The sequence below is a fragment of the Spermophilus citellus genome (genome assembly GCF_964194105.1).
Source record: "Spermophilus citellus genome assembly, chromosome: 9".
NCBI lineage: Eukaryota > Metazoa > Chordata > Mammalia > Rodentia > Sciuridae > Spermophilus > Spermophilus citellus.
Window position 1 is genome coordinate 100,345,832 of NC_138191.1, and position 24,505 is coordinate 100,370,336.

Sequence of the window (24,505 nt, forward strand, 5' to 3'; positions counted from 1 at the left end):
TGTTTCTTCACCTAAAAATATTAATCATATATATAAATTTAGACTCAGTAAGCAAACTCAATGCTTACAAACCAAAACCAAAACCAGAAAGGCAACAAAGGAAAAAATAAAAACAAATCAATTCTCTGTAGTCTATGGGAATAATAAAATTTTCCCCAGAGGTTTGGTGTTCTTTGCATGAGTTTCTAAGTTGCATGAATCCTGTGGGCCATGAGTCACTATTCTTTCTTTCCAGCAGCAGAGGCTGCAGGTAGATTCAGGAGAAAAGCAAAGGACTTGGCTTCTAATGCCATCACATGACCATGGCTGCACACAAAAGCAACTCGGGAAATGTGTTTTCTCTCCCTGGTTCCTATATTACTCTGATGAGCATCCTTTCCCAATTGGTAAATGAAAATCTAATGTCTTTGAGAAGACATTACTTAATAAGTAACAGAGATGTCCAAAAGCACTCTAAGTGAATCTTAAACTTGGCACTTTTAGTAAATTTGGTTCTATCTTGAAGGAGGACACAGACTAAATTATATCCCCCAGTGGATGACAAATATGGTTATCTTTACTTCCCTTTATACACAAAAGTCTTGTTTAAAGCCATGGTGCATTAGGCAGACTCTCCAGAGGATGGCCAGCAATCTCCACTGAAAGGAACAAAATGTAGCACTGGGTTATGGGTGGGAATTAAGCAGGAGTCTTAACCTTAGCACATACTTCCCAAAAAATCATGCTTTTGGAACCTACAGGCATTTCCCTGAGCTGCTAATAACTATACTGCTAATAACTATACTGCCTTGGGAAGTTACTTAGCCTAATTTAGGTTCAGTTTCCTCATCTAAGAAAATAGATAACATTTCTGTAGTGAATGAAATAAGTTATGTCCACTGCTTACAAGTACTTAGTACAAAAGTGCCTGCTAACTAGTGGCAGTTGTGTTCATATTGCCATATCAATTAAATCCATGCCCAAATGTCTTCTATGTGTTCTCAAATGGAGAATTCTACAATAACCCACGTTCAGGGGTAAGTCCAGCCTGCCTGTAATGCAGTGAACACAGTCACTTCTCAAGGGATTTGGACTTTATTGAGGACAGAATCTTCTAAAAGAATCCACTATATTCTCTTAGGGAGTGGTTTGGGGCTGGAAAATCTTAATCTTGAATTCTTATCTTTTTGCCACTTCCCACCACCCAATCCTCCCACTGGATATTTAGAACTCCTTGTAAACTTCACAGGATCGAGATGCATTGAGATCTGTAGGAGGTGTTGGAGGAAAAGGGGGGACTGGGAAGTTAAAAATCAGGGCAACAAAAATACCTATGATGTCATTCACCCTGACATCTGAACTGAGGCCTTTCCACTTGCCTGGTGTGATACCTCACCTCTCCCACCCTGTGTTATGACTTAAACCGCAAAAGCAGGCCTAAGAGGGTCTTTCTAGAGCAATTCTTACTCCTTCCCCATTTCCCCGCAGCCCTGTCTCTCCCTCCTTCTCTGACTTCTAGCACAGCCAATTAAACCTGAACAACGGGTGGATGGAGGAAATATGCTGCATCTATGGAATGGTACAGCAGGGACCAGTTTCACTGTTAATTTAAAATGCTAGAATTAATTAGGTAGTGTAAATGAAGAATTTAATAAGCACTCTTTACAACCACAAGTTCTACTTTTATTAAACACTGCTACCAAATGAGGGCAAATATCTCTGGTCTCTGTATTTCCCTGCCTCATTCCCATAAGGTCTATATAAATTAAAAAAAATTTGCCTTAATTTTAAAAAATTGCATAATTATAAATATATGCCTAAATTGTATTTCTGCTTTCAACCCGTAAGCTTCTTCTTCTTTAAGCTCAGATGCTACTGTATGTCTCTGCTTGTGCTGGAGAGGGTGCTAAACAAACCAAAGTTGACAATTTTGGTTTTGTATACCAAATTAAAGGCTGTCTTCGAAGCTGTCACTCCTATTCAAATCCACTCGGTGAACTACCAAATTAGCATTCTTTCAGTAAAGGAATCTGCTTGTTTAAACATGTGTCTTTAGAAAACAAGGATCAACACCATGAATCAGTACTTCACAAAAATCTCACTACCATTGTAAGGGAAATCGTCTGAAAAGGTGATTAATAATGTTCACTAATATAGCTGGCAGAATCCCTATTTAGAAGGTAAGGCTAAATCAAAAATACATTTTCTATATAGGAGTGGGAGGAAGAATCATATGGTTAACTGGTTTTAATTTGGTTTGAATTATCATCCTATTATATAAAGATTATTCAGGAATCTAAACACCCGCTTTCTGAAAGTGTAGGCAATTCTGTTAAAGGATAGATGTGCTCTGAGATAAGATCGTTAAAGCCTGGCCCTATTTGGAGACCTGTCCTGGTCACTCTCCTCAAGCCCTATTCGCTATATCCGTAATAGCAACATCCTCCATTTTCAGGAAAACTCCCTACACAATAAGTGTTGGACAAGGTGCTTAAGCCAGTCTCACATTTCACATTTACAACACTCACTCTAAGATAAGCATTATTTTTGAATTTTATAGTTGAGGAAAGTGTGTTTGGAAGGTTATGTGACTTACATTGTAGAAAGTAGCACCTTACAAGGTTAATGATTTTGAAAAATAATTTATAAGGGGGGAAGTTATATGTGAATTATGAGAATGGGAGAATTTATATTTATTGGTACACATATATATTATAGACTTTGATTTAAAATCAAGATGTCCTATCTCCCTATTTTAATCAAAGAGCTTCCTTTTAATTTACGTCAGTTGCTTGTCAATTAAACTGTCCAAAGAAAGGGAAACAAAAGCCAATACTCACAACTGACAAGCACTTGAGGTTGATGTGAATGATTTCAGGAGTAGAGCACCAGAAAGCAGCAGCTTCGCTGCCATCACTGTGTGGTTTTCTAAGAAAATGTTTTCATTTCCAACAAGATTACAGGGAAAAATTTCCCCAAAGAATTATAGTGCCATTGTCTAGCAAACATTAGGTCCTCAAAGAATAGTTATTAATTAGGAAAAAATCATAACGTAAACATCTCAAATATCAAAATTCTACAGGGTACTGTTTCACTTTCAAATAAAAAAATTCTGACTTTTCAGAATATCCTCAAAACAAACAAATGCATACAATGTAATACCTCAAATGCAGATCCTTTTTAATCATCTCCTTCCTACTGCAGAATAGTTACAGAATAATCTGCTATCCTTAGGGACTGTTTCTCCTCAGGGACAATGAGCAGTTGTGTAACCCTTCCACAGTCCACTGTGGCACCCTTTAAAACACTTGTCTCAACACATGGAAGAACATTGGACACACACAATCTAATGCTTGGAAGGAGAAGAAGTGAATAAAAACTACTATGGAATATAGGAGAGCAGAGGGCAGAAGTGGGAGCTAAAGAACAGAGAGAAGTGGTGGCTGAGCTTTGTAATGTTGTGAACAACCAATAAAAATTATAAAAAAAAAAAGAATTGCTAATGAGACCGTCTCAAAATAAAAAAAAAAAAAGAATAAAAGAGGATAAAACGAAAGGACAACTTCACATAAAGTTGAAGAAGCTCTAAGATCTTCATGGGTTTCCTAGTCCTACCAATCCATAGTATGGTTTTATGTGGTGTACACACATGTACAGTGCTGTGGGTCTAGGACTGTGTATAGGTGCCATCCTTGCATGCAGGATACATTATGCAGACACTCAGATGCACAATCACACACGTGCATTTCTTCTAAGTTCCCCATATTCAGTGACATAATGTAGCTGCAAGTCCCAAGTCTAGAATATGGAAGAACATACCTGTAATTTTGTCTCTCACGAGTTTGCAGGATTCTATTTCACCAATGCTCCCAAAGAGACTCCTGAATTCCTCTTGGGTCATATTCTGGGGTAAGTAGTTGACGATGAGGTTAGTTTTGCTGTCATCTGTGGCTGCCCCTGTCTGCATAGGAGAAGGACAGTTTCTGTTGTTGCTGGAGGGTCCATTGCTTGTATTGGATGTCGGGCCATTTGACACCTGAGGCTCCATGGTGCTAATTATCTAAACAAAAGTAATAATAATAAAAGAAATCTTTTGAAATCTGAAAGACACAATCAAAGTCCTTTTAAAATTTTACTTTATTTTTTGAAAAGGAAGAGAACAAGATGGAAGCAAGATGGAGCAAGAAAGACTGGGTTGTGAACACAGCCACTTTAGAAGCATGTTTTTAACCAAAATGTTAAACTCCCCTTGCTATTTTTAGGCCAGCCCTTAGATTTTGAACACAGACTAGAATGCAGTGGGAACTCTCCCATTATTTTGTTAATGAAAAGCTAATTCCTGTTTTCATTACACAATCACTCTCAGAAATGTATACTTAAGCCACACCAAATTATAATTAAAATGTAAAGTAATAATCATGATTAAAATTATAGTTCCATTAAAGCTGAAAAAGCTAAATATAGAGGGCTACACTCACAAGATCAAATACAGTACCTGTTTATTAACTATCTCATAAAGTAAAATGACATTGAATTAAGCGGGGCCATTCCATATGGGAAGGGTTGAGATTTCCACTGATGCTTAAACACTGATCAAACTTGTGATTTCACAAGTACATGCCAGGGAGCTGCAAAATCATCTAGTGATTTTTTTTTTTTTTTTAAATCTAGCCATTTGGCTGTTGTTTCTCCCAGACCTCTAATAAAACAAAAAACAAAAAGTTTTTTCTAGGTCTCCACCTTAGGTCCAGTGTAGCCCAAGACTGTCCTCTTGTACATTACTCTGCGGGGGGCGGGGAAGGACTTTCTCTGGATTTAAATACTTAATTGAAAAAAGATTTCCTTGGGTGTGTGAACTGTCTCAGGCAACATACTAGTGGAAAAAATTAGTAAGAGTTCCTGTCCTCAAGGAGCTTATAGTCTCCAGGACACAGACAGGTGCATGGCTGGTGGCAGGACAATAGGCATGAATAGAGGTACAATGACCCCAGCTCACAGAATAAAGGCAATCAGGGACAATGCTGAATGATGATGCTTTTAGATGGAAAATGGGTTTAAACTGAGGGAGCAAGGCCATGAAGATGCCCTGTATGGGGCGACAAAAATGGAAAATCACAAAACTGCAGAGCCAAAAGACACTTTAGGGAATAAAATCTAGCTCAGTATTTTCATGTCTGGGATTAAGTCCAAAGACATCCAGTGACATTGTCATTTCAAGAAAGTGGAGCAAAATCTGGGCCTGCACCCAGGCTTCCTAGTCTTCTTGGTCCCACCTTTCCATTCTATTTTATCACTGTCCCCTGTTTATCTATCATATGGCTTCTGTCTCCTCTGAAATCACTTCTTAACTCTTAGGCAATGGAATCATGCCCTGCCACTCACTAGCTGTGTGGCATTAGGGAATCAAGGTGTAACAGATATCTGATAAACAGTAGATCCTATTACTATTACCTTTTTACTGTTCAGAGAATTTTTTTTTGGGGGGGGTAAGCATTTTTGTTGAATATCACATACATGAAGTAAAGTGTACAAACCTCAAGGCTACAAATGCACAGAATGTTTACAAAGTAAACACAACTGATACCTGGGTACCAACTTTCACATTGTAGCACAGATTGTGACTAGTACTATGAAATCTTCCTGTCCCCTCCCGTCATTTACATCACCCTCCTCAAAGTAACCACCATTCTGACTTCTAATCCAGAGATCCCGTTTGCCTATTTTTGAATGTTTGCATAGAATCATACCATGTGCAGTCTTTTCACCTATCTGAAGTGTCATGTATATTGTCTGGGTAGCACTATGTTTTTCTTTCCCTATACTATAGAAAATTTAATTGTAGGAAAATGTCACATTTAATTTATGTCTTGATGAACTAGATTGTTTCAAGTTTTCAACTGTCAGAGTTGTAGCTGCTATGAGCATTATGCACAGTCTTTGGTTAGGTATTTTCACATGTATCTGTTTGGTATATTCCTAGGATTCTGTTTTTTGGGGTCATAAGGTATATGTATGTTCAGTTTCAGTAGATACTGCCAATAGTTTTTCAAAGTGGATGTACCAATTTATATTCCCACCGGTAAAGATTGAAAGTTCCAGATCCTCCACATCCTCATCACTGTTCACAGACTGGTTTTTTTTTTTAACTTATTTTGTTTTTACTTGTTTTCTCATCTGAAGAAGAGTGGTATGGTGGGGGGAGGAAGAAACTAGTTTTGGAGCCAAGACAACAGTTGCCTTAAAATTCTAGTTCTATCACTCCTTAGCTGTGACTTTGAGCCTCAGATTTCTCTTCTGGAAAACTAGAATAAAACCTCCCATGCAGGATTGGTTTTCTTTAGGATGAAAGCTCATATATAAGAAGTATCTACAATAAAAAGTACCTAGAGACATCATCACTGTTATTCCTCAGTATGCCCCAGTGATACTGTTTCCTCTTTTGATGGTCACAAATGGGAAATGAAACCAAAAGAAAAACATGAAGTCTTGAGAAGAGCTAGGGTAATAAAGCGGACTGAGGACGGTGAGTAGCGTCTTAGGTTCTTTACCATCATGCAAGTAATTTAAGTGGCTCCACTTCTCACATCACCAGAACTTTCTTCTTGGCTTCAGGTCAACTGTAGGATTCCAGAAGGCTGGTCCAGACAGCAAGGAGAAAGCAAAAAGCTTCTGAGAAGAATCTTAAACCAAGCTCTCCTCAGAAATGATAGAAACCAGCCAAGTGTGGTGGCATATGCCTATAATCCCAGCAACTCTGGAGGCTGAGGAAGGAGGATCTTAAGTTTGAGGCCAGCTTTAGTAACCTAGCAAGATCCTAAGCAACTTATTAAGACCGTGTCTCAAAATAAAAATTCAAAAAAGGGCTGGGGATGTAGCTCAGTGGTAAATTTCCCCTGGGTTCAATCCCTAGTACAAAACAACAAACAAACAAAAACAAAAACAAAAAACCCAAAAAACAAAAAAATCACACACACACACACATACACACACAAAAAAATGATAGAAACTGTGCTCAGCAAAGCCTATTCAGCAGCTCTGCCCTCAAGGCAAGGGTCCAGGAAAAAAACTGGGGAGCTGGGCCCAGCAGGGGTTAGCAGGTATCATTAATGGACAAGATGTTGTGGAGCATCAGCAGAGCTCCCGGCTGGGAGGCAGTTTCTCCATAGCCACACTGTCAGGCCTCTTGGGCCAGCTCTGCATAGCCAAGCTGTCTGGCCTCCTGGGCCTGCACAGCACCTCCATTTGCTATGTCGTCTCACTGCTTCACTGAGTTACGTGTCCAGGCAACAAATATAGGAAGCACAGCCAACTCAGTAAGGAACTGGAAAGTTGGAGTTTATCCATCTCAGTAGGCCTGGTGGGCAGACCCTCAGAGCAACCCAACTACTATATTTTTATTTAATGCCACTCGTTCCTCCCAAGACCCCCAAACCAGTCCTACAATCCACAGAGCTGCTTTCTTGCTTACTACCTTTCTCATGTTACCCCTCTCAGAGCTCCCCACAGACACCTAGAAAATATCCTGCACTAAAGTGATGCAGATTCTTTGGTGCTAATGATGGAGAATATAGAAGAATGTGCACCACCCCTAAGCTATGTGAGACCAAAAATGTTCAAGGTCACCTGACAGGTTCAACTTGTGTCTGACGGACATTCACTTCACAAATGTGGTGAAAGCCAGCATTTGTTCATATGACCATCTTACAGGTCTACCTGCTCCCAAAAGGCTTAGGAAGTATCAAGGCTTCAGGTAAAGTAATTTCAGTTCCACCAACAGCCTTCTGTATCTCCTTACATCTTATGTGGATTTTTAAATTTATGTTGACTCCCAAAGTTGAGCCCTATTTGTTTTTTTTTTTTTTTGAGCCCTATTTGTGGTGCCCATGAGATGCAATGTTTGCCACTGAGCTACCTCAAGCGACCATATTCATAAATTAGGTCATGTCATTCTTATGTGATGGAGATGGAGCTCTCTCTGCTCTGCACACACACTAGGTAGTTATACTTTTGTGTATCTAGGAAGAATTAATGAACATACATTCACACATAATTTTCTCAATAAAAATATATAGTCTGAAAGCTGAAAAACATTTGCAAATGTCTTAATATATCTTACGTAATAAGATCCCTGTCGCTGGTCTTAATGGTGCATCCCAGGATACCAGGATACCAAAAAAAAAAAAAAAAGGAAAGGTAAAAATGCCACATCAAATCTGATATATGAATAAATCAAGAGGATTTTAAAACATTACCTGGAAAATAGGAGGAGTTGCTAAGATGTAAAGATACTGAATATAAAACCAGAGCATTTTAAGGTTATGAGAGATCTTAAAGAGAGGACACCTGTGTTCTCTACTTAGTCTGTTTCAGACCAGAGGTAGAGAAAATGCATATTCGTGGGAAGCACATCATCCAAACAGAGGTTGGTTTGGCAAAATCAGAACACTTGCTTCCTCAGGCTAATGCCTTTGACATTCTAACAGCACAATTTTCATTACAAACAAATATATCAGGTACCCAAGAATGCATATGTACTTTAATGAAACTTTTGGTGTGGGTCTCACAGCCAATTTTGCAGCTGACCAGGTTCCAAACCCCTGACTTGCCTTCCCCTTCCCTTTTCTAAATGGCAATTAAGAACAAAAAATTATAGTAAGCATCCAGGCAAGAGCATTGAGGAGATTCAGTTGACTTCAAACTCTAATGGTTGTACAAAGCACTACATTAAATCTTTTATGTTCCTGTGATATATTTTAAGAAACATTATACAGGCAGAAAATTTCAGGGATAAACTATTAGAGCAGTGCACAATAACGTAGGCACTCAAATCCTTTCATTGTAAATGTCGATGGTTTGAATGACTAATTACTCACACTCAACGCATTAACCTCACCCCTCCTACCACTCTTCTCTGCAAAATATACAACAAAAGCAAGCAGGAAGGCCTCAGACATGCAGCTGCAGGATCATCACCAGGGTCCTTTATCTCTGGAGAGTGGAGGTAAGGAGCAGAGGCTACGCCAGCCTCTTTCTCACAGTACTGGGGGTTGGTCGGGGGGAGAAACCAACCTTGATGGCACCTCCCTTGCCACAATCTGGGTGTCCTTATATCCTCTTAAGTTAACTGTAACTCTACTACCTGGACATACCAGGTCATATACACATAAAAAAGGGTTTATTTTCAATATAGCTAGATCTGTGTATGTGAGATGAACAGAGACAGAGCCTCAGCATGCCAGGCACTGCTCTAGGTAGGGTCCTGGGGATACAGAGATAAAGACAAAGAATGGGCCCTCGCTGAGTTCACAGTGAGGATACACAAGAGATATCAAAGGACATTGGGGGCCACCGAGGCCAACCCCATAATTTTAATGAGGAAACTGAGGACCAGAAGAGAGTAAAAGACTTGCCCAAGGTCACACTGCTAGTAAGAGGCAGAAAGAGACTGGAACCCAGGTGTGCAGATCACTTTACTTGTGTACTCTTGTGACAATGAAGGCATGGCCATTTGAATGAGGGTATAATTCTCCATTTTGGGGGGCAGCGATGAGGTGACCCATTTCACCCAATCTCTTCCACTTACCCACTGTCCACCCCACTGCCCACACCAAGGCCGGGGAGGTGAGACCTATTAGTTAAGCATGCTGATATTACATAGAGTCCCACACTACACTCTCATCTCAGCCCCATTTTAATGATGCATCAGGAGAGAGAAAGTAGAAGCTGGGGGTTTAGGGCAGCCTTTGGTCTTACTGGTATAAAAATGGTACCTATCCTTGCTAAATTGTCACGAAGACTGAGGAAGATGATGTGCATGGAACACTAAGCACTATTCCTGGCTTGGTAATCCCTCCACAGATATTAGTGATGACTGATGTTAATATTATTAGAAGTGGAAAAGATAAAAAAAAAACTCAAAACCTAAGAAACTAGGTTAGAAGTTAGAAGAAAAAGCTAAGAGTAGCAATGTAATCAAAGGACAAAACCTTTTCTTTCTTCCCAAATCTGTTCATATAATATCTTGCTCTTAGAATTCATTCACTCATTAAACAAACAAATATTTATTGCTGAAGAGTCCATATGTCAGAGGAGAAAGCACATCCTGTGGCCAGGGAAGTCCTTGAAGTGTATTAAGCAAGACTACTCTAAAATTCTAGAAGTGTACTTAAGGACTAAAGTACTAAAAATGTGCTTAAAGCCCTTTTAATATTTCTTCCAACAGCTTTTGAATTGCTTACACCTCCCTCCATCCTCCACTATTCATAAAGCTTTAATTTGCTCACATTTAGGAGAAATCAGGCTACAGTTGCATGACTGGCGCTCTTTCTCACAAAGGAGAACAGTCATTGTCCAAGGCCTCAGAGAACTCAGAGTGATGCTATAGTCCTCTCATCAATCCTGCCAGTCATGCCATATTGTATCCTTGTCCCAATATTGTCCATAAAAATGGTAGTCTGACAACAAACTATTGTTTTGCATTTCTGTATTTTAACCTAGTATATACATTCAGGATTTACTTTGTGGGGCAACTAAAGGGCTACAACTCTGCATTACAGGAGTCTACCCTGATGCAGAACTCACTATTGTCATTGGTCATTCAAGAGCCCATTGCAGGGCCTCTGTGTACCCACACAAGGCTCTCAGCACTCTTCAACTTCCAGTTTTCCACTCTGGGTCTCACTGCTCAATTTATGCAAAGGGATCAAGAGAAAAGAACCATAGAAGGTCACAGGAAAATAGTGTTTCCTTTCCAAATACTTTTCCCTTCTGTTTTCAAACCCCTTTAAATGTCAGCAGTCCCAGAAACCAGAAAGATGCTGAAGGGATGCACCGAGTGTGAACACATCTCAGGTGTGTACATCTGAGATACACACATGTGTCTTATTAAATATTTTAACGAATATTTAAAGGTGTTTTCTTTTACCATGTTGGAAGGACTTTTGAAAATTTATACATAAAGGCTAACCCTTATGTAATAGAACAAGTGCTCCCAAGAGCATGAAGAATAATGTTTACCAAGGGCAGTCACTGAATCGAGCCATTAAAGAAATAGATTTAAATTATTCATGAGAACAAAAATAAAAGTCCTAATTCTCTTTGTAGGCATTTCCCACTTAACCCTTATAAAATCCTGACGTGCAGTATGTTAGACTCTGGTGGAGCAGGCCTGACTACTGCATTTTGCCGGCCTCACAAAAGCCTGAACAACAAATCCCCAAAGTTAGAAAATTACACAGCAGACTCCGTGTTTCTGAATACAGACATTATTTTTAGGAATAATTCCTCACTTCTTGCTCCTTGAAAGATACTAAAAATGTCTGTACAGCCCCCCAATTTCATATTTCTTTGAAGTTTCCTCTATAAGCTCATAAAATTCCTTCCTCCCCCCTCCTTTTGTCAAGAGGCTTTAATTGGCTCCATTCCCTTCAGATTAATATTGTTTTCTAAATACAACGTTCCTGGTTATGATTCAACTGTGAAAGACACATGTAATTCATGAGGCCCAAGAGAAGGGGCCAGATCCGTGATCTGATCACTCTCGGAAAAGGGAACTCGGAGGTGATTACTCACACAGACCACTGGCTGCAGACCACACTCCAAGCCCCCCAAACCATTCATACCAAGTTTCTATAGATTCTGCTGGAAGGTAACTAGAAAACTCTAGAAAAAAAAATTTAATTTCAACTGGGGAAAACACTCTGACAGCTTAATAATACCTTTGGGCACATGCACAAATAACCTGAAAGACCTATTTACTCTAGGAAGTTCAGTGGTAATAAATTCTCAGTATATCCTTAAAACAAGTGTATTCAATTCAACACAAGCTTACTGGATGCTATTATAGGCCAGAGCATTGTTCTAGGAATTGGAGAAACAAAAATAATTTGGTCTGTGCCCAGTACAGGAAGTTCAAACTGGAAGGATGGCAGAGGAGAACAGGTAAACAAACAATTATTAAAAATCAACTGTAAACAACCCTTTATTTTAAGCAATCCCCTCCAGAGTTCCTCTAATGACTCCCTTCCTTGCCCAAAGCACATGCATTGAACATACTCAGGCTAATCCTATGCTGTTCTGATACTGAGCTGACAGGGTTGTTCTTGGTCTAAATGCCTCTGTCCTAAACAAATGCCTGTTTGTAACAAAGAGGGAAGCTTGAGGCATCCCTCCTTTGAAATGGCATCTTCTTCAGTGAGAGGAACACCAGGCATGCCAAAAGTATTCTCAGTGGAGGTAGTGAGGGCTTTTAAAAAATCAGCAGTCGCTGGAGAGAACAAGAGGCATTAATACTTAAAATAGCAGGGCCAGCGTGGATATGAAAAGCATAATCAAAATTTAATTTCTCTCAGGCATTATTCTCAAAATCACAGAAATCCAAGTTTTTAATCTTCTTCCCCAGACACATCACACACACTTTCTCTCCTAAATAAATACTGACCTCCTTTATGCCCTACAGTTTTTTCTTTAGAGCTTCGCTTTGGGCCTAAAATGATTCCCCGGGTGTGTCCACGTTGGTGCAATCCTGGTAAGACTCCTGGGTGTTTAGTTTTAACTGACTTTTATGGCAAACTCTCCAGAGCCGAGGGACAGCTTGACCATCCAGTTGATTATAAAAATTAGGGAATGTTCCTTTATCCCCCACAATTCAGTCCTCTGTTCCAAAATGGCCAGTAAATACTATCAAACTTTCAATATGCTTTTTTATATTTGAAAAAGGCAAATATTTTCATGTTAATATAATTTCCTGGGAAAGCTCAGGATAATAAAAAAAAATCATTTGAAAAACAATTCCTTTCCATCCTACCACCTAAGCCCCTCAGAACTCTGAATGTTTAATGTAGATAAAATGCCTAATGATAAACTATGGGTACCTGTTGGGATGGGGACCAGTTGTGATAGTAAATATGTTATCTCATCTTCCACACAAAGAGTATTTAATGAATCATTTGAAAAACTGCCCACAGACTGATTAAGTCAGATTTATCTTTTGATTAAATGCATAAGCAATAGCCAATGGCACAATTCATGTAAACTTACATATTGTATATATATAAAATGCCTGGTTAGTGGCTCAGAGTGTGAGCAAACTCATCGAGACTTAGCCATTAAAAGCAAACACGTTTCTAAATTTGCTTTATATGTACACTCAAATTAAAAATTTCAGAAATCTACATAGAAATATATTTTATTTTGAAATTAATAGTTGTTTTCTTAACACAGCTGGGACAGGATAAGGAGGAGAATTAAGAGGAGTACAGAATGCCTAGAAAAATCTGTGTCGAACAACCTTCTCTTTTTCAAAAAGAATTGTATAATGCCAACCGTTCTTCCAATTGTGCAAGTCAGAAGAGAGAGGTTATTTTGGGGCATTCTGAAGCTAAAGATACTGAGTGAAATCAAACAGCTCTCAGTACCTGAATGTGTGTACAGTGGCCATGGTCTATTGTATTCATGGACGATTCGCACAGCTTTATAGTCTCTCTACATGTTCATTAATGAAAAGACCCTGAACATCATTCTGGTAGGATAATTTTAAATTTGAAAATTATTTTATTACACTTGAAGTTTTATTGTTAGTTTCCCCATTCACTGCTTTTCTTTATTCATTTCATTTCTTTCTTTTTTTAATAATAGAGAAACTTTTGGAAAAAGAACTTTCTGACTTGATAGGAGAACTTTATCCTTCCAACTGCCCCTGAAAGCTTAGTTGGACACCATTTCCCTGAACATTCTCTGGGAAGGTAGAATGAGCAGGAGTAAAAGTGAACTCTGCCAAATCTGTGTTGGTGAGAATTCAGATCTCAACTGGGAGAAATGAGTCTTTGAATTATTCATGGGCAACATGTTTACATAGAAATGAGAAGTTCAAGATTTGCAACTGTCAAGCTTTAAGTGCAATGAAATGGTCTTTCTCATCATTATCAGTAGAAATATAAGTTGGCAAAACAGTTCTGCATTTTAGATTCCTATTCTTAGACCCAATGATCCATTCTGAAACTTGGAAACACTTCCAAAATTATGTAGATCAAAAGTACAAATAATATCAAGAAGAGGAAAAAAAAAAACCCACCAGAAGTAACCTAAGTGACTGTCAAGGAAGATAGCTTACGTTTAAATAAAGTACAGCATATTTTTATGGTATGGTATTCTACAATTGTTAAAATTATGTTTATAATGGGTTTTCATAACCCAAGAAAATGTGTATGATCAATGTGGAAAAAGAAATAAAAGATTGAGTATCTCAATTATATAAACACATAGAGTAGGAGGGAAAAATAAAAATTGCTAACAATCAATGGTAGGATTAAAGGTGATTGTTATACTTGTCTTAATCATTATTTTGCAATTTAGTCTTGTTTTTATAGTAAGAATATTATAGCAATTTTATAATCAGAAAGGAAGTTATTTTTAAAATAAGAAAGAAAATGTCAAGTCCTTCAAACCAGTTTGGAGTCACAGTATTAAAAATGATTCTTTTTCCTCCCCAGAGCCATCCTGCAGGATCTCTCCTTGGCCACAGTCTGTTTGTTCCTACATTAGAGGACACATGGGAACCCAAATGAATAAAAATTGCATTTTTTGAAACAGTCTCTGGTTAAGTCTCCCTTTCACCTAAATCACTGTGAATTAGCAAGGTTACCATCTTAAGTCTGCCTTATCGCCTGGCAGCAACCTTCATGAGGACAGCAAGGAGAGAAGATGATTTATAAGAAAACCATTCCCTGGATCAGGGAGTGAAAAGTACTGATCCGTTCTAAAAGCTCCTGCTGACAAACTCTGATATTATGAACATTCTGCACTTGGACAAAGGCTCCCACTTTTCTTAATTACATGGTTTGAGCAGGAGCCTGCTTTCAGGATCTGCCCAATCACACAACAGCCATTTATTTTCCCAACCGCAGCTGCCAAAATTTCCCTGATCTCTGTTCTGTGCTCCATCTTCAAGGACATCTTGTGAATGTATGACACTGTCAAGCAGCATTCCACACCATGCTTTTTAAGCCTTGCTCTCTCCCTCCTGCATACGGAGATCCTCCTAATACATTATTTATTAAAAATCTCATGAACAAGAAGGAAAAAGTAGGGAGGCAAAAAAAAAAAAAAAAGCCATAAGTATCAGAATATTTCTGTCTGCTCTGAGGCAAATTCTTTATTGTGGCAATGAACCACTAATATTCTCTGTGTGATAGATTTGCTTTTGTTTCGTGGACACCAAATCCAGCTAAGTCCTTGGGTCCCTCTTTTTAACAGTTAGGAAAATAGGTCCAGCATCCTGTGTGTAAAGAGCATAGGACCTCACTGCAAACTTTTGCTTTATTATTATTTTTTATTATCTCTTTGTTTTAATTGGTTGTTCAAAACATTACAAAGCTCTTGACATATCATATTTCATACATTTGAAACAAGTGGGTTATGAACTCCCATTTTTACCCCCTATACAGATTACAGAATCACATCGGTTACACATCCACATTTTTACATATTGCCATACTAGTGACTGTTGTATTTTGCTACCTTTCCTATCCTCTACTATCTTACCTCTGAATTTACCTGATTTATTTTTTTTATTTTTTAATTTCCCTTTGTCTCAATTTCCTCATTGTTCTGTTTTCTTAAAATATATTGTATATATTTTATGATTTTTCTTATAAAAATAGAATTTTAGATTATAAAAGAGAATAAATAAGTTAATATTTTTGTATTCACAATCTTTGGCTTGTTTCAAAATATGTTTTTCAAACCTCACTAATTTGGCAAAAGTCAAACTGTCATTTTTAAAATTTAGAAATAAGAAGACTTTTAAAAACATGCAAAGTTTCAAAAATATTACCTTTGTGATATAACTCAAACTGCATAATATGTAATTCTCAGATGAGACCCTTTTAGGGCTAATTTACTATGTTTCTAAGAATATTCTGGGTATGATACATATATGTAAAACTAGCTCACTGAAAACCTTTTACTTCTTTGTACCTTTTCCTTCAAAATCACAGGTACAAAGTAAATTTGATAAACTCTTCCAACTTTTGATACATTCTTTTTACCCCAGAAATCTGCTTTTTAAAAATGCAAAAGACTAACAAATATACAGAATTATCTGTTCTTAAGCTAAAGCAACCTCAAATTTCTTTAGTTACAGGCATATTTTAAATAGAGGTATGAACCATAAACATGATCAATAAATATGGTATTACTATGGTCCATTTGAATAGTCCCTCCCCACAACCAAGTTAGCTCTTAAAAAAAGAAAAATAGTACAAAGGAACAAAAACCAAACTAGGTTCCATGACATGAATGAGTCCCTTTGATGGTCCAGAAACCATCATGTTAAATGCCAGGAATACAAAGGAGAAAGAAAGTTTTACTGCCTGCACGGAAGTCAATAAATAAGTAAATGAGTAATTAATATATAATGTCATAAATATAGTCATGGAGGAGTATGTACAAAGTGCCTAGCAAAATCCCTGCCTGGAACCTGGCAAATGCTTAATACATGGAGACCCTGTTGTAATGCTGATTAAAAAGTGCTTTTGGGGTTACATGGGAAAATGTTTTGGCAAGCAATTACCATTAACTCTGTCCTTTGCTACCCACAGTGAGCACATACATAATAAATGGTAACGTGTCTTTATGTATATTACTTCACTTAAATCTCACATAACTTTTCAAAGTGGGCTTTATTACTTCCCCCCACTTAAAAATGTAGAGTGCAGTCACTCTACGCATGATGGAGAAATGCAGCTCCAGGCAGTGTTCACTGTCACTCAGCTGGAAATGCAACTTGAACCTAAGACTGAAAAACAGAATTCTGCACCCTTCCTAAACCTCTGAGGAAAAGTTCAAGCAACATAAAATGAAATCTAGTAGTCTTAGAAAAAGTAAATCATCAAATCTGATTAAAACCATCCAGCCACTATATCTGCTATTAGTCAAGAAATACTGCCAAATAAATGGATGTTATAGAAAAGATCTTAATTCACAATTCTATGTGGTAAAATGGAATGAGCACAAGGTTTGGAGTTGATCTGACCTGGTTTAAAAACCAGCTCTGGCTTTGACCTTGGTTTTATCAGTTTAAGACTTTATGAAGTATAATTTAAATTTATTTATCTGAAAGGTTTAACTGTATTTGCCTTGTGAAGACTTAAAACAAGTCTGGGGCTGGGGCTCAGTGGCAGCCTCTCACATGTGAGGTACTGGGTTTGATCCTCAGCACCACATAAATAAAATAAAATAAGGGTATTGTGTCCACCTACAATTAAAAAAAAATTAAGGCATCTGGTCCAGAGTTTGGCACACAGTAAACACTCAATACATGTTAATTCTCTTTATCCAAATTATAACATTCTGAAAATACCTGCTCAATAAAATGTACTGTAGGTGGCAAAGATGACTAATCTAAGAGCTGGTAAGATTTATCCTTGGAATTTAATTTCTGAAATAGAAAAGAAGACTTTAAAATATTACTACTTATCACCCATGCCAGTAGCTATTTCCTTCATCTTCACAAAACTTCACAAACATTCACTAATAAGTTCTTCTTACAATAATGCCAGATAGGAAGATGTACAGATATATAGATATAAGGGGGAGGGGCTAAGTGAACTCTTAAAAAATGAATAATGAAAGTACCACTCCCTCATACTTACAAACATGATTTCTATTATCTTTTGTCCTTTCTAAAAAACCCTCCAAGGTGAATGGGTAAAGTCAGACACTTCACAGGTAAATTATCACAGTCATTACTGTTTCTGATTTCCTGCAAGGAAAATGCTCATGTTTTCATGGGAAATTTCCTAACACTGCCACAGTGCACTCTGTACGCTGAGAGCAGAGGGCGCTTCTGGCTTTTTATGAGAACCTGCTCAGGGTGGAAGAGCAGGGTTGTTCCTGTTTTATCCTCCACCTGGATTGTTCTTTCCTTTCTGTGGGTCCTGAGAAGTGGCTACACAGACAGAATGCATGGCAAGAGGATCCTCAGGGTACGGTCAGAAAGGTGTGGTGGGAAGTGCAGATATAACACAGCAAGTGTTATTCCCCCTAGAAGAAATGAGACCAACCCTTACAAAGCCCTTACAACCATTTGCTTACAAAATAAGAATTCATTAAATCACCACCTTGATTCTGGGGATTTGGGAAACATGTTCACACTTATCACCCCATTAATCTTCATGAAGACCCTGAGAGCTGGGTGAGATCATTCCTTAAAGAGCAAACAGAAGGTGTTCACGTGGTGGGATTTGAAGTGACGTTTCCTGTCACTGATATCCATCTTTCTCCTTGAACTAAGACAAGCACTGGAAAGCACATCCCAGGCCACACCTTCTGGCACTGGCAATGACAAACCAGAACACAGTATGCTCTCCCCTTTGCCACTCTGCCACCAGGCCTAATATGCTCTTCTCCAACCCCCCCCCCCCCTCAAGTCTCCCACCTCTATCCCTTGTACCTATTTCTGTTAGGGACATTCACCTCACAGCTTCAAAACTCTCTAGCTTCCTGTCTTCCTTTGTAACTGGACTGTGAGCTCCTTGAGGACAGAGGTTGTGTTTGATTCATTCACAATCCTAGAGACCAGTGCAGTGCCAGTACACAGCTAGTGCAGAACTCCTGGTTTGATGGTAACACAAATGAATGAATAGATGACTCTCCAGGCCCTTGCCTGTTTCCCATAGCCAAATCTGCTATCCCTGTTGTTCCCTAACTTCTCTGCTTTTACCTCTCCTTCTCAAGATCAGTTTAAAAATAAGAGCACTTCATCCTTTTAAAGCTATGTTGCCCTTATTATTATTTCCCTCAACTACTTTTAAGCTGTTCCCAAAGACTGCATTTATAAGGAAGGGCCCCCTACCTTGTGGGTAAAGCTGCATTTAGAGCATCTGATTCTTCATTTCCATACTCCTTCCACTTCTGCTGTCCTTGGTTTTCGACCTAAACTCAGTTCATTTTCACTTTGGGTCAAATCTGGTTGTTGTCTGCAGGACGCTCTTGAGGTTAAGAGTCCCACAGAACATTTCCCCTTGTGAGAGTTTCTGCAAGTCACACAAGCCAAGGCCAAAGCCAAAGCCAAAGCCTGTGGGGACACTTAGATTTCACTGAAACAACTCTTAGACCTGGGATTGCCTGGCATGTTACTTCGTTTAAATAAATGAATAAATTATCATATAATTATTCTATATTCATTCAGTTAAATTCATCCAAACATTTATTAAATCTGTTGAACAGCAATAGCTAGGAACACAGGTACTAGAAACTGACTGCCCATGAACAAATTCCTGTGTAGCTATGGACAAGTTACTTAACTACTCTGTCTCAGGTTTTCTGAAATGCAAGGTGACACATGTCGATAAGGTAATGTTGATAGGGTTCATAAGAATGTGGCAAAAAATGAGCATGTTATTATTATTAGATAACTGAGTACCATGACACTTGATCCCTCCCCTCTAGTAATTCAGTCTTGGGATGTTAGTAGACAAAAGTTTCAAAATGCCATGAGGTAAGTACTATAATTTGAACACCTTCTGCAATACCTCTTCCATGTTTTTGCATATGTGCTCACTGACATGTTTCTCTTACCACCATCTAACTAACCCTGAAATTTTGCAAAATTCCCTGGAGACTGTCTCACTAAACCCTCCAGCCTCAGGAACCTCTTCTTCTTCCTCTATCCTGGTACTCACCACTTTATACCTTCTGGTCTGATTGGGAGGAAGGCCTGAATTTTGGTTGACTTCTTGTTCCTAGCAAGCAGTATACCAAAAGAATTCAACCAGTACCCACTGAATGGATCAGTGATAAGAGGCATGTGCAGGATGCTAGGAGACTTTATAGGGACAGAACAGGGACATAGGAAGAGACTTCCTTTTTCCCAGCCCACCCAGGTTCCTGAGCATGCTAAGGAACACGTGGTTCTATATTTTAAAGTCCCTTTCTTAAGCCTTTTCTTTACTCTTCCTGCTCTATTTATTTTAGACTAACACATCAAGATCAAAACAAATGTGAACTAGTAGCCAATGGGGTCAAATAAATTCTGGGAGAATCACAATACTGAGACCCTACAAGCCACAAGAGGAAGAAAATATTTAGGGCTTCATTCAGAGTTCTGCACAAAAAGTATGTTGCCAAATGCTTGGAAAATTATTCCTTTCTTACATGTGTTTGATGGAGAGTTTTGGTTTTCAACTAGTTTTAAGTCTACACATTGCTAATTAAAACAAAGGAGATCTGGGACAAGAATAAACTGCACTTTTCTCTCAAAAATTTAATCTAATTTTAAGGAATAGTATACACAATGGCAAGAGGAGATAAAAATATATAAAAGTTTATGTGTGTAATCTAAAACTAATGCTTTCCAGTTGCTCACTCTGGAGCATAAAGTAACTTTATTTACAATTCCAGTTAGTAAGGAGTCCTTCCCTGAATATCTTTGACCTATGAAAATAATCAAATCATCCTTTCCTCTCACCCCACATTCAAAAGCAAATATTCTCACTTATTACAAGAAAGAATTGAACTCCAAGCCCTTACGAGATTTCAGACTCCAAAGCCTTTTTATCATGTGCTTTTCTTCAGAGATCCTCAGGCCTCTCAGGGCTGGTGACCCCAGCGGGATGGAGACAACACAGCTTTGTGACAGGGACTGGCTGTCTCAGTCTCTATCACACTGATTTGGAGCAAATCCAATCTTATTTTCCTTTGGCATCCACAAAATCCTTTCTGAGATCGTATATCCTCAGTTTTGAGATTATCTGCTCTCCTTTTTGAAAGCTATGGAATGGGAAGTAGGTTTCATATTTCAGTCTAAATCTTCTCTCCCTGTGAGCCCTGAAATAAATGACCAATATCTAAAATGCCCACTGTAGGTGGACTGAACTAGTTTTTAAATTCCTCCTTTATTAACTGCTTTCTGTATACCAGAACGTGAACTCAGGCTCTTTACATAAACTGTTTAATAAATCATCTAAGCAAGTCTATGAGGAAGGTATTATTAAGCCCCATTTAGACAAGAAAATCGAGGCTGGGACCAGTTAGTGACTGCCAAGACCACACCAAAATAAGGAGGGAGAAGGAATAAAAATTAAATGAAAGGAATAAAATAAAACAAAAAAAAATCCAATTTCTTAGCCTCCAAAGCTGATACTCTTAATTTGTAGAATACTCCATAGAGATGTGGAGTCCTATGCTAATATCAATGACTATTACACCTTCAAGTTTCAGGTTCCCACACTGGAGCCATCAGGAACCATATAAGGCTTACCTGATGAGATATCCTGTCTTCAGCAGGATGACTGGCCAAATCCTCCTTCTGATTTTCTTAGGACATTTAACCCAGTTTACAGCCAAATATTACTGGGAGCCTGGCCTATTTATGAGTTCTCTATGATGGAATTTCTTGAGGCTCAGACATCTCAACCCAGTTGTTCAATTGTCTGCTACATTCTAGGGATGAGCACCTCATGGCCAGTTCAGGTTGGCAGGCCTGCCATGTCACAAGTTGGCATTTGGATACATAAAGCTATACCTTTCAGAACGGACACTGACTATCCAGCTTATCAAACAGAAGCAAGACACTGCATGAGCTCTTGTGGCCTCACTGTGTCCAAAAACAAGTACGCACCAGTGTCACTCTGTAAGCCATTATTTCTTATTTTTTATAATAGCATTTCATTATGTGAAATTATAAAATTTCACATAGGTTTTCACATAGTGGGTAACATTTACTAGTACCTACCGCTCTACTTACTCTGTTGTCTGCCTTCTCTGACTAAAACAAAAGCTCCACAATTGCAGGGACTTGTCTAGTCAGTGCTGTTATCTCTAGCACCTAGGACAGTGTCTGGCAGAGCAGGCACTAAGCAAATATTTGAAAATGGGACACAAATTAATATTGTATGATAATAATAATGATAACCTTTATCAGTATATATTCCAAGTATTGTTTTCTTTTTAAAATATTTTCTCTTATGGTACTGGGGATTGAACCCAGGGGCACTGTACCATAGAGCTACATATTTTTTATTTTGAGACAGAGTCCTTCCAGGTTGCAGAGCCTGGCCTTGAACGTGAGATCTTCCTGCCTCTTTCTCTAGAATAATTGGGAAGTATAGGCAGAGTAACTGGGATTTAGACCAGGAAACTGAGACTTGGGTGAATTAGTGACTTTGCCAAGACCACACCACAATAAGTGTGGAAAGGAATAATAATCCTATCTTAGGCTCCAAAGCTGATATTTTAACAAACAGAACACTCTTATGGGCCATCATACAGGGCCAAGTACTGTTTTAAGTATTTAACATACATTGGCCCACTAAGTCCTCACAACAACCCTAGTATATAGACAAAGAAATTGAGGCACAGGGAGTAGAAGTGATTTTTCCAAGGCCTCAGCTGGTAATCCTGATAAACAGGATTTGAACTTAGGCAGTCCAGATCAAAAGTCCTTATTAATAACCACTAGTCATTAGTCCTTACCTTTTAAAGGATGAGTAATTCAAAACAGGATAGAGAACATGGGTTTTGGAATCAAACTAGGCTTTGAATTCAAGTCTGACATTTCCTAGTCAGGTGACCTTACACAACTTACTTAAGTTACGTACGTGGTGCTCTTTCTTCAAAGTGGGGATAAAAATACTTGCTTTCAGAGTTGTTGTGAAATTTAATGAGATAATCTAAATTCTTTTTGAAAAGTCTGACATACACAATACAAAAGGTCACTATTATTGCGATGTATCACCGTTAACTGTGTGGTACAGAGAGCAAGTGACATAAAGGAGTCTAGAAGGAAGAAGTACTGAGGAATTACAGGTGAGTCATGGTGATCAGGAAAAGTTTCATGTAAATAGACATTCTCAAGATCTTCAGCTCAAACTTGCACTACTGTGGCTGCTGAGCAACAGCAGTTTCAAAACTAGTCTTCATAACAAAAGGGGGCTTTTCATCCAAGATCCCACTCATAGACTAGAGCGGGATACTCATAGTGTATTTCTGATAAAAACACATTATGAAAAACCTAACTGACATTCAACTACATCATCTGGGTAACAGTTGATAACTAAGCATGAACTAGGTGCCAGGCACAGATATAAACCAAGTCCTGATTATTGAGGTTCTGGTGAAATGAGACAAATCTGCAAATGATTATGCGATAGGAAAGCCAATGATGGAAGGACATTGGTAGAAGTGGTTCTAACCCAGAGTTAGGAAAGCCTTACTGGATGAGATGGAAACCTGTTTGTCTTACGAAACCAGATGAGGTGAGATGAAGGATGTTGGAAACCAATGAGTCTCTCTGCACACAGCAGATGGAACAGCATGGTATAGTTCCACAGTGGAGCATGAACAGAAAGCAGAGAGCAGCAGGACAGGAGGCTGGAAAAGCAGAGCAGGGGCCAGGCCACAGATGTTCTCCTGGGCCTTGGGAAGGAAGCTAGACTTGGTCTTGAGCCACACACTAATTAAGAAGTCATTTCTTTCTTTCTTTAGTTGTCAATGGACTATTTATTTATTTATTTATTTACATGTGGTGCTGAGAATTGAACCCAGTGCCTCACACATGCTAGGCAAGTGCTCTACCACTGAGCCACAACCCTAGCCCTTAAGAAGTCATTTCTGAGACCTCATCTGTATTGTGTTCCTGTAGCAAATATACTGTTTCCCTATGATATACCAACAAAACAGCATTGAGAGAGAAAGAACCTCTTATTTTTTTAGTCCCATTGCTGAATTTTCTTTAGGGTCCTATTTTCTTCCTGAATAGAATCACAGGCATTTTTAGCACTAGTATAGTTTATCACTACCTCATGATACTGTTCTCCTTTTGTGCTCTAAAGTCATTTAAAATTCAACTCTGTTCACTAATGTTTCCCTCCTTTCTCCAGCACAGTACCCTGAACAACTTTGTAAATATTTGCTGAATTGGGCTGGATTCATCAAGTAACTATGGTATAAGGTAGCAATGTGCCAATAGACAAGGCTAGGACCCAGGGGTAGGAAGAAATAAAAAGATGACTGTCACAGCACTCTTGCCTAAATAAACATAAAACTCTGATGATACAAGTGAGACACATACAAGACAATAATAGACATACTCTAAAGAAGGCTGTGGGGTGCTCCATTCCCTCTCTAGTGGCCTTTGCAGGTGGTGGGAGTCTAAATCCCACATCTCACAGCACCCTTATCAAAAATTTCCCTGAGGGTAGAGGACTATGTGTCCTTTACTACTAAATCCTCAGAGACCACCCAATTCATAAGTATTTATCTCACAACCTTGAGCAGTGTTGAAACATTTTTCAAGTGTGTAAACTGTGGCTCAGAAAAGTAATGTGACATGCTTGAGGTATATGTCTAATGCGTTGCTTAGTAAAAATAACAATAGCAGCAACCGTTATTATTATTGTTGTTTTTCTACATTCTAAGGAAGCCCACTCTTCATTTATCATTCTCCAAATGTCTCTGCCATAGGATTCTCCTTTCATACTAAGATGGAAAATATTCTCTCTGGCTGAATGAAACTTGAGGTTTACAA

The 24,505-nt window shown here is 38.5% G+C and overlaps 1 protein-coding gene across 7 annotated transcripts in view; it reads right to left on the minus strand.

Annotated features, from left to right (window-relative positions):
- The window catches only part of ELAVL4 (ELAV like RNA binding protein 4), a gene marked incomplete at both ends in the record, with an annotated part of 83,507 nt that overhangs the window by 42,264 nt on the left and 16,738 nt on the right, over positions 1-24,505 (minus strand). For 6 of the 7 annotated variants that reach the window (XM_081307989.1, XM_081307988.1, XM_081307987.1 and 3 more), the window contains one exon: positions 3,799-4,039. In XM_081307989.1, the coding sequence (XP_081164115.1) occupies positions 3,799-4,039 (241 nt within the window). Of the gene's footprint in view, positions 1-3,798; positions 4,040-24,505 lie in introns of those variants that run through there. The other variant, XM_081307990.1, reaches the window with a different exon arrangement.